General features: G+C 37.3%; 1 protein-coding gene across 1 annotated transcript in view; it reads left to right on the top strand.

Annotated features, from left to right (window-relative positions):
• LOC149844987 (Methyltransferase family protein) overlaps positions 1 to 15,291 on the top strand; it is a 60,683-nt gene extending 45,392 nt beyond the window's left edge. The window contains exons 3-7 of the mRNA XM_089997410.1: positions 2,047 to 2,255; positions 2,335 to 2,468; positions 13,799 to 13,901; positions 14,092 to 14,234; positions 14,467 to 15,291. Coding sequence (XP_089853536.1) covers positions 2,047 to 2,255; positions 2,335 to 2,468; positions 13,799 to 13,901; positions 14,092 to 14,234; positions 14,467 to 14,565 — 688 coding nt within the window. The 3' untranslated portion in view covers positions 14,566 to 15,291. The remainder of the gene's footprint in view (positions 1 to 2,046; positions 2,256 to 2,334; positions 2,469 to 13,798; positions 13,902 to 14,091; positions 14,235 to 14,466) is intronic.
• Positions 15,292 to 15,910: the final 619 nt, after the last annotated feature.

Genomic DNA, 15,910 nt, shown 5'->3' with positions numbered 1-15,910 from the left:
CTGAAATACAATATATATTATATGTGTATATAATATATATAATATAACTGAATACCATATAATTAACAAGAAGAAGGAAAAAAAAGAAGAGGAAGGAAAAACAGGAAGAAGAAGATAAAAAAATGAAAAGGTAAGGAAAAGAAAAGAGGAATGAGAGAGAGAGAGAGTACCTTGGTCCACTTCTTCTTCTTGCAAAACACGAGACAGTGAGAACGGGAGAGAGAGGCCGTACCTTGGTCCTCTTCTTCTTGCAAAAACCTGAGAGAGGAGAGAGTGCACAAAGGGGAAAAGGGGGAAATTAGGGCCTCTTTTGCCCTTTTATACGGCCCTTTGGTCAACCCCACAAAAAAAATGGGCTGATCTAGGCTTAAGCCTAGGCGCTAAAATAGGGCCCCACCGCCCAAACTTGGTCGCCCAGGTGGTGGGGCTGTGCCTAGGTCACCTAGGTGCCGCCTTTGACAACCAAGCTTGTAGTAAATATCTAAAGCAAGCTTAGCTAGGCAGGCTCTATTGACCTCTTCAATCTTGCAAATGCCTACTCTTCCCTCCAACTTAGGTTTACAAAGGGCGTCCCAAGAAATCAAGTGCATCTTCTACCTGCCTCACTATGCTGCCATAAAAACTTACAAAACAAGGTTTCCAACATATTAATAATTTTCTTAGGTAACCGGAATGACAGGAGCCAAAATATCGGTCTGCTGCTAGGAGTATTTTGAATCAAAAGAATACAACCTAAATACAATAATAGCTTAGACTTCCAACACTCAATACACTTTTTCACCTTAGACACCACTTGCTCACAAGTATTTGAGTCCAACTTGCCAACACAGTGGAAGACCCAAATACTGAATAGGAAAATCATTAAATTGCCACCCAAGAATGTTTGAAATAGGAGGAAGGTAAGATTGCTGCACATTCAAAGGAATGACTACTGATTTATTATAATTAATCTTCATACCTGCTGCACTTTCAAATTCATCCAAAGCCTTCTTCATGTTAGAAAGTTGAGTAGTGTCCGACTTGCAAAATAAAAGTACATCCTCGAAAAACATATGCGAGATCTGGTGGTGCTGCTTCGGGAAGGAGATAGCTTCCAATTGATTATTAGAAATACTAAGAGATAAATGTCCAATACCACCAAAAAGAGATAAGGGGAGATGGGGTCCCCCTGTCTAATGCCCGGGAGATAAATGTCCATTACCACCCAAAAGAGATAAGGGAAGATGGGGTCCCCCTGTCTAATGCGCTGGGTACTAACAAACTTTTTTCCTAGCATTTCATTGACCCTATGCTCCCAAGTTTCATGAAATCCCAAAAGAAGTAACAATCTCTCCAAAAAATTCCAGAAAACTCTGTCATACGCCTTCGATAAGACAAGCTTCATACATAAATCATGGGTACGAGAACTAACAATAGAATCCACAATTTTGTGAGCAAGAAAAATGCTCTCCCTGATATCTTTCCCTTTTAGAAAGGCTTCTTGGATATGATTCTCTTAAGAATATCCCTCATCTTTTATGTTTTCAATTTGAAAAATATTTCTTCTGTTTCAATTTTGCATGTATATCACAACATAGGATACCAGTATAGGGCAAGTTTGAATACTGAGTGCGATGTTTCCAATTATTTCGATCATTTCCCTTTTGGAGTATTATTTCATATTAGCAGGTCTACATGAACTAGCTTCATATCATGTATTTTAATTTTTAAGTCAACCAAGCTGAAATAGTTATAATTTTAAAGATTCCATTTTTCTCTTTGTAGCTTGATGTTAATAGTATGGAATCTGTCTCTACCAAGACATTCTTTGAGTTACCTCTGGACATTATAGTTTTATTTTATGAAAAATTATTTTGTGCTTTACAGTTGTAGGCCAGGCTGGATGGTCATTATTTTCTCCATTTTCCATGGTTTGCTTAAATTAATTATGACTTCTGCTTGACAGTTTGTTGAGCATTCTATAACTACTTGCTCTTATTTGCAGATTGTTTATTGCTACCTTTCAAGTTACTGTGTTCACTTTCTAAAAAACTTCTTGGTGTGCAGTGCAAGGAAGATCATAGTCTACGCTTGTGACTGTAGCCTATTAGCACTACAAAGAGCAAGAGAGATGGTAGAGTCTTCAGATGATATTTCTGCTGACAACCAGTTCCATCCATTCTTGTGTGACTTTTCTCTGGATGGATTCCCTTGTTGGTTGATCTTTGATTCATACCTAGAAGGCCATCACATAAAACAATCTGCATTCTTTACAGGTCCCTCAGTTTATATCTTTTAATTTACATCAGACTGGCATTATTCATCAAATAGATTTGTGGAATTGATCGTTGACAGGAAACATGGGTGGTCCAGGATCATGCATGGACAGATTCCAAGAGCCTGAAGAACATGATAGGACTAGCACAATTAAGTGTGCTTGCTCAGATGAATCTCCAGGTTGCATTGGTGGAGTTGACTTTGTTACCCTTGTAAGGGAATTCAGCCATTTATTTCCATGGACGTGTGACTAGTTGCAAGTTTGATTTGTATGGTTAATTTTCTATTTTTTTGCACTACCTTATTTTCTTGGTCAGTTAAGTGTATATTCTTCCAAGTGCAATCTAGGGCTAGTTTATGGCTGAAATTTAAAATGCAGAAAACATAGATTTGTTATGGATGTATCCCTGATCTTATTTATTTTTATTGTGAGCCAACTGTTTTATGTGGTAAATATGAAGAAAAGAGGTAGAAGAGAGGATTGGGGAGAGATATGAAGAGGAAGAACTAGTGGGGAAGAGATAAAAGTCACACTTATGGCAGAAAAACTTCTATTTTCTTTTACCATGGAGGTATATGGTGATACAATTAGAAACTTTATCAGTGGACAAGGTGATCCTAGAACCAACAATTCATTCATTTAGTTAATAGTCATGTATGTACTTAATGAAACTTGCATAACTATTCTAGTTTACAATTTTCCAAAAATTTGCAATTTTTTATTGTGTACCTATTAAAAAGCTAAAAACTAAGGGTAACATAAGTGGCTCCTTTCTTCAGTTCCACTAAATTAAATACTATGTCACAAGACACTTCACTTAGGATGCATATCACATGTCACACGATACTTGGGCACACTAGGACACTTCATGGGCACAGTCAAAACAATGTGGGACACAGTCAACATTGTGTCATTAATTTTATCTAATTCTTTTATGATCTTGATTACTTGTTTTGTTTTCATTTGTGTTCTTTTTCTTTTAAAATCTGTCATCAATTGCATTACGATTCAATTTCAACTTAGTTTTATCATTCAATGTTTTTATTTATAGTGATTTGGAATTCTTAGTTTTGATATTGCAACTTAATGATCGGGGAAGCTACCTAATCATTCTTTGGTTCCAAGCAAGGAAAAATACATTCTTAGTTATTATATCAGATTGCTACTACCTGCAGTGGACATTCACAAATCACCAATAGCACTAAATGAACCATCAAGCCAGAAAACAGATGACATTAGGCAGGAAATCAATATATATATTGCAAATCAATAACAACATTGAAAGAAAAGATGCACAAAGTATAGGACAAAAGGCCTCACACATCTGCCATAACATTGCAACTAAGGGGACAGCTAGAAGCCAAGAGAAATATGGACACTACTAAGCAAAAAACACGAGGTAAATGAAAAAGAAAAGCAAAGAAAAGAATGGTCATTACCAGAGTATGTACTGGCTACAGTCATCAAGAATAAGAAGAATAATGAGTAGGAGGAGGAGGAAGAGGGAAGAAAGAAGAACAAAGGAAGGAGGGAAGAAGAAGAAGAAAAGAGGGAAGAAGAAGAAGAAAAAGAAGAGAAGAAAACAGAGAGAGAGAGTACATACCTGAGTAAGAGAGAGAGAGATCCGCTGCTGGTAGTGGTTGCCACCAATGGTGGCTGGGATGGTGAAGAGGAGGGTGAGGAGGAAAAGAGGGGAGGAGATGAAGGGGGGTGCCCTAACATGAGGCCCCTCTTTTGTTTCTCATTTTTTTCAAATGGATTTTGGGTCAAATGAGGGTTTTGACCTCATTTGACCATGCCAAAATGAGGTGTGCGCCTCACCTCATCACGAGACGACCATCGTTGCACATTGAGCTTGCACTTCAAGGCAAAAAGGCCCTAGCCTTGAGGTGAGGCATGCTTTTTGCTCCTTAAGGTGCATTTTCAACAACACTACATAGGACATTTGTGTTACATTTAGGCTACATTTGAAAAAGGAAAAAAGTGAGAAGATTTTGTCAAAGATGTGAAAAATGAAATCTTTCCATGTAATTTTCAAAATGTTTCATTTTTCAACACTTATCCCCCTCACCCAACTCACCCCAACTTCAATTCACCTCTTCACCATGGTTCCTCTATTTACCCCGGGCAATCCTCTCCCTCTCTCTCTCTCTCTCTCTTTTCTTTTATCCCCTCTCATGACCAACCTGTTAGAAAAAGTTTTATGCCAGCTAGATTTAGTTAACCAGTTCCACTGATCAAAACTGGTCAACTAGTTTTAGTGCTCGTGCAATGCATCTTGCTGGAGATAGTTTGCCGATTCTATTGGCTTGCTCCATACATACATACATATATATAGTAATCACTCCTAAACAATGTTATCTCATAAACCGTCCTAAACGGTTTCAAAGGACAAAGTTTTGGGCATTTTCTTAATCCAAATTCATAGACATACTTTCTGTAGTTTATGGTGCAACTTTTTGAGAAAGTATTTTTAAAAGGGTTTTCAACTATGTCACAGGGATTCGGCTAGCAGGGTGCCGCACCCGCGTCGACGCGACTCGACGCGGGTGCCGCACCGGGTGCGGTCAACCCGATCCTGGGTGCGTTGACCGCACCCAGGATCATTTATGTCCTTTTTTTTATTTTTTTTTTAAAATTGCCCCTGCGAATTTTTTTTTAAAAAAAAAATCTGCTGACAGCAGTTGTCAGCTGCTGTCAGCTCCTGACTTTTCAATGATGGTGGTAGCCTTGCTTGTGCTATCGTGCAGCTGTATATAAAAAAAAACTGACAGCAGCTGTGACAGCTGCTGACTTTTCAATGATGGTGGTAGCTTTGCTTGTGCTATCGTGCAGCTGTATATACAAAAAAAAATCTGCTGACAATCTGCTGACAACAGCTGTCAGCTGCTGTCAGCTCCTGACTTTTCAATGATGGTGGTAGCCTTGCTTGTGCTATCGTGTAAAATTTGAAAAAACCCGACCCCGACCCCTTATATATATATATTTACATTTTTGCCCCTGCCGCACCCCCGCACCCGGGTTTTTTGGAAGTGCCGAATCCCCGCACCCGCACCCGCACCCACACCCGCACCCGCGCCCGCACCCATGTGACATAGGTTTTCAATGAAAACCGCTTGTGTAAACTGTGAACAAAATTTCGATTTTCGGCTCACACTGGTAGTGAAGTCCGAGTCGAACACAAAGAACATGTTTAACAACTTTTGTACCCCACACAATTACAATCTTTATTGCCTTGAATAAAAATAATTAAATAACTGAAATGAGTTACCCTTTGCGGAGGTTTCCAAAAATAAAGAGATCTTATTACAATCCAGATTAAAATAAATGCCTCTCTGACCCTAAAAAAAATAAAATAAAGAAAAGTAAAAATTGCGTGGCTTATTTTTTTTTTCGTGATCTAGCATTCCTGTAAAACGTGCACGGCCCTGCGCTATCGCGCTTCTATCCTCCAAAGTTAACCCACCTGCAAGACAACACAAAAACACAAACACACACACGATCTCTAAAAAAGAATAAATGTTAGTTACTAGAAATAAAAGCAATTAAAACTATCAAGATTATTAAACATATCTAATTAATTAATTAGGTATCAAAGAACAATAGAGTCTAATTAACTAAATGAAATACTAAACCAACTAACTAACTACAAAAACAGTCAAAAGAATCTAATTAACCAATTGCTAACAGCCTAATCATGAAATAATTTTGGTCTAAACAAAGTATGGCACTACTGACAAAAGAAACCAACAAAAAAATATTTTAAACTAAGCGAATGATAAAAAAAAAATGCAGAACCTAACTAACAGCTTATTGATGGCAGTCACATTGGACTGTGCACAAATCAGATTATGATAACTGGTTAGATGTCGTGATCTGATCAGATGAAAAAATTCTAACTACCATGCAATGCGATGCTGCAGTAAATCACTAAAATAAAATATGAAAGAGAGGACACACGTGTCGATACACGCACGGCCTGTTAATCATGCAGCGATGCGTGATTTTTAACAGATTCACGTGCTTCAGCAGTTAAGGATTCACGTTGCTTGCGTGATCTAAAGATCAATCAGCGTGTACAAGGATTCTGATCAAAACAGTTTGGGGCTGGAGCTGTCTTAACAAAAAAAAAATTAAAGTTCCCCTTTTTTTTTCATGCAGACCCGCTGATCTGATGTGGTCACTCAAGAATCAGATCAGATCAGAGAACATCAAATTAGATCTGAGCACGCGTGCGTGAGCACGCTGGTTCAGATTGATCACGCTGTTTAATGGCCTCTGATTGGACCGATACCGCGTATCCTCTAAAACAAATTCAACTACACTAACCCCCCAAAAAATAAAAAGACAGCAAGATGCAATGAATCTGATTTACTTCTAATCTAAGTGCAGAAAATAAGATAAGAATCAAACTACCCTATATGCAATATTTGAAAGATGAATTTTTATGCATGCTAAACTAAAAAAATTATTTACTATGTAGAAAAGTAATGAGAAGGGGGAGAAGAAATGTACCTCGTGGTCACTTTCGACGGAGAGATTAAGAAGAACAGTCCTCTGTTGAGATCGCACGTGTACCACCACCCTCCGTTGACGAGGAAAAGAAGAAGAAGAAGAAGAAGAAGAAGAAAGAAGAAGAAAGAGGGGTAGGGAACCGACTGGAGAAGAGGGAGAAGGGAGAGATGAGAGAGAGAGAGAGGAGAGAGGGAGAGAGTAGGAGGGGGGCATGAATCCCAATGTGGAAGACACCCCTCTCTTCTCTAATTAGACTATTTATAAAAAAAACTAGGGTTAAAGCCTCTTAAGAATTTTTTCTAAAAAAAACTCCATTTTTTAATTAATTCAAAAGACACCCTTTTTTAAAAAACTATTTTAAAAAAGGCTGTTAAAAAAAATTAAATTTCCAAAAACACTCAAATGGGTTCACTTTGCATAATTTTTCTCTTTTTGAAAAATACAAAGTGTCATGCCAAAACTCTATTAAACATGAGTATTTAACATTGTTTCACATATAATCATGCACATGAAATAACTATAATTTGCATAAAAATTATGCATGATCAAATTCCCTCGTGCTTGTAGTTTGCTAGTCCTCTAGCAAACTAGTCCTTAACAAAAACAAAACAAAACAAAACATACAAATCAAACCTAACTCACTTTCGTAGGAATCACAGTTGCATTTAACGTATGCAACAAGCCTTTTAAACCCCTTGATTGCCCCAGTGGACGAGTAAGGTCTCGTGAGGGTTTGCAGTGATGCTACCTACAAACATCTCTGTCATGTATACATAAAGATTCAACTTCAAGAAGCATTAAGCAATTAAAGAGTTTGTCCAAACAAATATTTTATATCATTACACTTTCAAAACATATTTAGAGTCTTTACGTGCCACCATAGGAGAAAAACTTTTTCCTTTACTTTTATAAAAATTGCGACCATTTATGTTTTATTCTCTGAAAATCAAATATACACACGTCATTGCTTATTTATCCTCGTTTATATGTTTTCTGCATAGGTTTCCTAAAATTATTCCTAAGCAGTGAACTGTCTATATGATCTTGATTTTCTTTCTTTTTTATTTTTTTTCAATATTCTACATTTATTCTTTTTTTTTTAGCACTATATCAAATTTTCAATTTTCGTGACTCGTGTAATGAGCTTTGGTTCAATGACTCTCAGGTCAGACGACCTTAGGGCACCAGATTCAAAGTATCCATCGAACTTAATTGCTCGAGTCACTAGACCTGTTTTTTTTGTTTTACGTATAACTTTCTTCTTGTCATATGTAATGTCAATATCTCTTAGTCTCTCTATAAAGTCTATGTAACGAGCTTTCGCGTCGGTGACTCTCAAACCAGATGGCTTTAGGGAACCAGGTGTAAACACTCCTTAGGCTCTACTTGCTCGAACCAAATAGGACACAGATACTGACTTAAACAAAGATGTGATTTCCTTCGTTATCCTTTTCGACATGGGAAGCAAACACTTCAACTTGTGTCTGAGCCCAACTATTAGGGAATACGAAGATATCGAATAACTAAACATATGCTCTTTTTTCTTTTTCAACTCTTATTTTTTATGTTGTTCATTTGCTTAGTTTTTCAAAAATAAAGCTGTGTGTAATCATACTTGTGATTCAAAATAAACTCTAACATGCATCTACCATCATTTCTTTGAAATCTACATAACTGACCACATTTTTCTAGATTAGTGTCAAAAAATATTTTTTTCGTGGGGCTTAAAAATTCTCTAAAATGTTAGATTATGTAAAGCATTCATATAAGGTTTAAAACTCCTTTAAAAGCCTAATTTTTATGGGTTTTCATCATTGCAGATACATGGACTGAAAAAAAAAATTTGGGTGTGCAAACTACACCATACCCCTTGCATGAATGACAATGTCCTCAACAACACTCCCCTATGCTTAGATGCAACTGAATGAATGCACACTAAGAAACAATTGAGACACAAGGGAAGCGATAAATGTCATCTGATCCGTGCTATGGAATCTCACCTGTTGCTACACTGTACTGGCCCCTGAAGAGATTCCAACCTGTATCACTACTCGCAACTCATAATAACTTTACAATAATAAATATGCAATGCATACATGATCTGACTTCCATATACATGACCCAAAAAGAAAAACAGAAAAATTACTAATATTACAACATTAGTATGAGCTGCCTCCCATAAAGCGCTAAGTTTTACGTCTTCAACCAGACTGATCTGTGGTTACCATTCATCGTCCACGAGTTCAATGGACTCAAGGTCATGCTCAATTTGGAGGTCTGAGGTATATGGTTTTATCTTTTGTCCTGTCCACTATTTGTCATAAAAGTCTACTCCTCTGGACCTTGATTTTCTTCACTATGAACGATATTAGCCCCCACACATATTTGAAAATCTTTGTGACACTCGTGGGGACGATTCTCAGATGATGGTGAGCCATAAACCGAATATTCATTCATACAAGTATCCAATTGCTGATGGGATTGCTGCCATAATCCCAATGATCGTATCTCAACTACTGGTTTTTGCATTTTTTTAGGTGAATCTCTTATTTCGTGGAGATGTAAGAAGCAACAAAAAGTCCCTCTTATCATCCACTGAACCTGAATATCGAGCCATGGTGATGACAACTATGAAAATTGGGTGGCTTAGAAGTCTCCTCTGTGATATGGGCGTCCTCATTTCTTCCTCCACCAAGATGTGTTGTGATAACAAGAACACAATTTACATCGCAAGCAACCATACATTCCACGAGCGTACCAAGCATATTGAAATGGATTGTCACTATGTTCGAGATGAATTTCTCAAAGGAACAATCACACTACCATATGTTACTTCAGAATATCAGTTGGCGGATTTCTTCACCAAAGCGCTTCCAACTCCGTGTTTTTTGTTTCTCCTTGGCAAACTTTCGGTCTTCTCCCCGTAAAGTTTGAGGCGTGTTAAAATATGTATATATATATATATAATTCAAATACCCGATAGGGGTATTTTTGTAATTCCTCATGTACTTTTTATTTTTAGGTTTTTCTTTTCCTTTTCTCCTTTTCTTTTTTTATCATTGTAATAGGACCACTAGGGGCCCCACCTTCTAGTCGTTGGGGCCCCAATGGTCATTAATATGACCGTTGGGGCTCCCAACGACTAGAAGGGAGCCCCTATGTGGTCCCTCTCTCTACCTTTTTCTCCTCTATAAAAAGAGGGCTCTTCCTCTTACATTGTATGGGTTTTTCACCCACTTCTGCTCTTCTTCAATAATGTTTGTTTTTGCCGTTTTGGCTCTTTACCCCTTAGTGGGTTAGGTATGCACTTTAAGTGCTTGTGTTCTTGGCTCCTCATTTAATGAGTGCTTTGCATTGTTGGGCTTCCGCTAGTTTCATTACAGCCATCTCATGTAGTGGGCTTGGGTCTCTTATACTTTGGTCCATACTTGTTTTGCTTATGGATTGGATCTAAGTAGGAGATAGTAAGATCCATCCTGTTGTATATGTCCTCATTATAAATAGGTGAAGGCTTTTATAGTTGAGATATCATTGATCTAATAGAAGTTTCATTTGTGAGTTCTCTTATAGATTTCTCTAATGGGAGGTTCCCTACCTCTAACAAGGGAAGTGGACTCTTGAACTCTAGAAACATCTGGAGTATAGGAGAATAAACTTCACCTAAGCCATTCATCTCACTCAAGATCCCATGCTAGCAGCCCATTATCCCTGCCTATCTAGCTGATCCCTTGAATTTCCTATCAATCTCCAAAATTTCCCTCCCATTTACATTCTCTCATCTCCCTAGTATAGTGTTTCACCATCATTTGGTATCAGAGTTGTTAGATCTGTCATTTGATCAAAATTACCAAAAAAAGGAAAAATAAAGAGAAGAACCAGATCTGCCAGTGGACACGAGGACCAGTAATCTCCGACAACAATTCTGGCATATGATCGAGTAGAGGTTCGACAAGATCTGATGAAGTCAACTGCAGCTTTTTCAAAATTCAAATCAGATCAATCGGATCAAAGATGAAACACATCAAAACAGGCTAGATCATGAAGAATTAAAGAAAATCTAACATCAAATAAGTAGATCGGCACCTTAGGGAGCAGCTATTAAGGAGTTTCTGCATTCTAACGGTGTAATTCATGTTGAATTTGAGATCGGATAGTAGATTGGCCATTAGAAGTGAGTAGCATCAGAAGATTCGTGAGAAATTCAGTAGAATTTGGCTGATTGAGGTCGATCTGATTGGAATTGAGATAGATCAAACAAATCCATGAAGACGTGTATTGTTTGGAGAAAATTCAGATAATTCGCCACTTTGGTCATGATTATTGAAGATCTGAACCTCTGGGAGTTTGATGTGAATCATCTATAGCTGAGATTGAAAGAATTGAGAGTTGAACCATTGAAAATTTGTTCATAGAAGCTATTTTTGGTGATATTGTCAAATTCAGCCAATTAGAATTCTATAGTGAGATCGTGTGTAACCCGGAGTGCTCTTTCCTCTCTAGAGGTCAGATTGAGCTACTATTTCATAGATCACTTCTAGACATCTCCTATTCTACATGAGGCATCAGATTCTGACAGTAGATCACTGGATTCCAGCATGCACACACTTGAAATGGAGTTCAGCATTGTTGTTGCAAAAAATTTCCTGTAGAAGCACCGGGAAAGATCAGCTTGTACCGATCAATTCCTGTGCCAGAAAATTCTGTAAATTTAGATACAAGTTCTTCACATCCTAAAATTGAGTTTCACTTTTTGAATCATCAAATTCAAATTCCTGGATAGCTCAAAAAGTTGAAACAAAGCTGGCAAATTTTTAGGACAGAATTCCATTGCTCTACTCATGCCTTTCGGGTATTACCATGGGAGGCCTACCCTTGCCTTTAGAACAAAGCCAAAATTATGGAGGTTGGAATGATATGAGCACACTTTCCTCTGGGACGTCTCATGCAGTGGGCTTGGGTCTCTTATACTTTGGTCCATACCTACTTTTTTTGCTTATGGATTCAATCTAAGCAGGAGATAGTAAGATTCATCCTTTTGTACTTGGCCTCACTATGAATAGGTGAAGGTTCTTGTAGTTGAGATATTCTTGATCTAATAGAAGTTTTATTTCAGAGTTCTCACATAGAGTTCTCTAATGCCCCCTACTCTAACAAGAAAATTGGGCTCTTAAACACTAGAAACATCTGGATTTAGATGAATGTACTTCACTTAAGCCACTCATCTCACTCAAGATCCCGTCCTAGCCATCCATTATCCCTACCTATCCAGCCGTTCCTCTTGAATTTCCTATCAAGCTCCAAAATTTCCCTCCAATTTCCATTCTCTTATCTCCCTACATCTATGTTACCAGGACACGCCACTTTAGGTGGCATACCCATGTCGACACGGGTACGGGTACTGGACATGCCATTTTGTGTGTCCTATATTATATTTTCAGTATATAATATATATTTCCAGTATATAATATATTATATTCAGTTTATTTTGAATTTATTTTCTATATATATATATATATACCCATACCCACATTTTTTGGATTTGCTGTGTTGTACCCTCCGTACCCATACCCACATTTATCTTGATTATGATGTCCTGAAAGCATATGGGTGTACCTGTTATGTGCATGTTGACAAAAGTCTCGGAACAAATTTGATAATAAGGTTGCAGTGTGCAGAATTGTTGAATACCCGGATAGTTATGCTGTGTTCCTTTAAAAAGTTGCATTCACATATCTAGAAATGTGATTTTTCATGAAACTAAAGCATAATATTACACCATAACTAATACACATTCTACTTCATCCAACCAACTCTAACTCAAATATGCTTGTCATGGACTTGAATGACCTGTGGTTCAGGTTCATTCAGTGCTTTGGACGAAGGATATGAGCCCTGGTGTATGGTCAAGCTGCATTAGAATATCCTAAGAAATTGATGTGTAAAGCAGAGTTACCAGAAGCGCCTAGCCTAGTGGGGAAGTGCGCTTCCCCGAAGCACGTTTCGGAAGCGCTAAACGTCGCGCTTCTGAAACGCTCTGGGAAGCGGCATTTTTTTGGGAAGTGCGCTTCCCATTTATGGGAAGCGCGTTTCTCTTTTATGGGAAACACACTTCCCATTTATAGGAAATGTGCTTCCCCCACGCTTCCCCCCTTTATTTATTTTTATTTTTATTTTTATTTTTATTTTTTTTGCTTTCCCCTTGCTTCCTCCTCACTTCCTAGGTCGCTTCCGAGACGATTCTTGATTCGCTTTTAAGTCGTCCCACGCTTCCCGCTTCCTAAAATTTTGAAAGTGCCACGCTTTCCGCTTCCCGTATCGCTTCCCGCTCCCGCTTCCTCAACTGGCAACCATGGTGTAAACTATGTGATTGCGGATGAAATTCTCATAAACAATAGAAGACAATTGAAAATAAGTAAATAAAACATTATAAAGGGCTAATATATTGCATGAACATTCTATGGTTATGTTAATATCAATGAGCTTCCTCTAGCTTTCTTATCCATCAAGTGGGGTGCTGAACCAAAATTTTGTGATAACTGGATTGATTGCACTGATTATTTAACACTGCAATGATTGTTGGGTAATGCGACATTCTTTGCTACTTCATTTGTTGTTTTCATTTTTAATTCTTTGTAACCCTGTGAAGGACAATCACTTAATGTTATTGACACAACTTTCCATAGAAGATTTCAATGAAAAAGATTGTATGGAAGCAACTGCATCTGCGCATTTGGCACTTGCATTTTAACTGTGAACTGATCTGTGTGCATACAGAATATTTATTTAGTGACAGTATCACACTATAACTGGCTGCAGATCATGATCCAAGCCAAAAAGTCTTCTTGCTTTCATTCTAGGATCTGGCAATCTGCTGTTCTTTGTTTGAATAGCTATCTAAATGTGAATTTGGTCTCTGTTTTCTGTTCATTTTCAGTTATCTAATCTAGTTACAATGAATTCAGTTTTTAATATTTGTGTTGAAATGTTAAATAGATAAATGCCTTTTTTTTTCATTGTTGTTTTTAGATATTCACTTTGTCATCCATCCCATTCCAACGAATGCCATTTGTTATCAAGGAATGTTTCTCAGCTCTAAAGCCTGGGGGACTGCTCTTTTTCAGGGACTATGGTATGTTAGCCCAAACTATGAAAACTGTACTGGAAAATTTGTATGAAATTGTTGTCTTTTATTATAAGGGGATTCACATGATCAGCTTTCTTGACAATCAATTTCTGGAAAATGAATAAACTTGTTTTTATCCCTTCTTTTTCCTCTACTTTGCAAAGTAGCAATTTAGAAATTCATTTTTTGTTTTCAGGCCTTTATGATATGACTATGCTCAGATTTCTACCAATTCAAAGAGTTGGATATCGTTCATATATGAGGGCTGATGGGACTCTCTCATATTTCTTCTCTCTTGAACAAGCAAAGGAGCTATTCTCTGATGCTGGATTCATTGTGGTATCTTTCTATACAGATCTTTTGAAGTCATTTGGCATTTTTTTTTCACAGGATGAATTGCTAAATATGATGAGAAAAGAAGTTTTGTTGTCTGATTTGACTTTGGGAGTCAGCAACCACTGAGCCTTTTGATCCCTTTATTCTTTGTGCTCATATCCTAGAACCAAGTCGAAATAGAGCTATTTATTTATTTTTTAGTCATCACGTGGGCTTATTTGTTCATTCCACACAGTTGGAGCTTGAGTTCTGCTGTGTCAGATTGCTAAACCGGCGAAACGGCAAGATCATGCCAAGAGTTTGGATCCATGGAAAGTTTCAGAAACCAGTTTGAATGAGGAATTTTTGAAGTGTTGGACCAACAAAAAGAATGAAGAATTTGATAAGCTTTACAATGGATGTTGGGCTGATATCTTCCAAATACATGAGGCCATTCTCCAAATTGTTATAAGATGCACTTTATATTCTTATGAGATATCTTGTAAAGGAAACGTTTGGTTGGTGAATGGAGCATATCTTTGTGATTGGTAGGCTGGCTGGACATTCTTGCAAGGACAACATTCATTGCAAGGGCAAAACTTCAGCCATGACAAATGTTTCATATATGCTTAGCATCTCTTAGAACACCATATGAAGAAATCAAAGTTGACAAGCTGACCAATTTGGCTTATTGGATCTACGGTCTTCATATTTTAAGCCTTACCCGAGATCATATCTTGGTAATCTGTACTTTATGATGCAACCTGTGGTGTCAGCGATCAATGTCACACTTTTGATGAGACAGAGAGATAGAGAGACTGGAGAATTGTAACTCAATTTCTGCTGTACACTACATTCATAATTGTCACACTTTTGATGAGACAGAGAGATAGAGAGAGATTTAAGTTTTTTTCCTTTTGGGATATTCATGTTTTCGATTTTTTGTATTTTCTTATCCTGTTTGTATTCATGTAAGTTCTCAGGATAGTTTCTAGCACGTCATGATTTTTTCCAAATTTGCATCTCTATGGTTTTTGTTTCCACGAACATGAATATTATTACATCAGGTTTCAACATAAAGATTGAGCTATCTATTGATACTTTTATCCTTTTGGAACTTGGATATTGCTTTCTGTTTTTTCCTTTTCCCAACTGCATATTGCTTTTCTTTTTCTTTGTGACTTCACACTCTGAACAAAATCATTGATTACTCCAGTCATTTTTAAGCATTTAAATACTCCAAAAGCTCCAATCATTGTTAGGCATTCGAGTACTCCAAAAGCCTATTATTATGTCCTTAAATAGGCTTGGGAATACCAGCATGTCGAGCTCTACTAGGAAAGTTGGATCTCATGAACTTTGCATTTGGCATGCTACTCTAAAAAACATGGCACTATTATTATGTCCTTAAATATGCAAAATACAATTTTCCCTTTTGGTGTTAAAAGTAACTTATTAACAGTTTAACACCAGTCAACTTTTTGGTTAGTTCACTTACTGCATGGGATTTTCGTCGTCACAAAGATGCACCTTGACCTCAAGCCAATCAGGTGATCATGATTTACTCAAATAAAATGTCCTTAACTTTTATTCACTAGCTAAAGATCGCATCCATAAAGGGTGAAAAAGAAGATTTATTTTGCTTTTTAGGGACTTTGCTGTTATTTTTCAACAAACAAAAATATTTTGGCTTTCACCCC

The sequence above is a fragment of the Nuphar pumila genome, chromosome 2 (genome assembly GCF_984573655.1).
Source record: "Nuphar pumila chromosome 2, dmNupPumi1.hap1.1, whole genome shotgun sequence".
Lineage (NCBI taxonomy): Eukaryota > Viridiplantae > Streptophyta > Magnoliopsida > Nymphaeales > Nymphaeaceae > Nuphar > Nuphar pumila.
The sequence above is the reverse complement of the archived record's forward strand: the minus strand, read 5'-3'. Positions and strand labels throughout refer to the sequence as shown.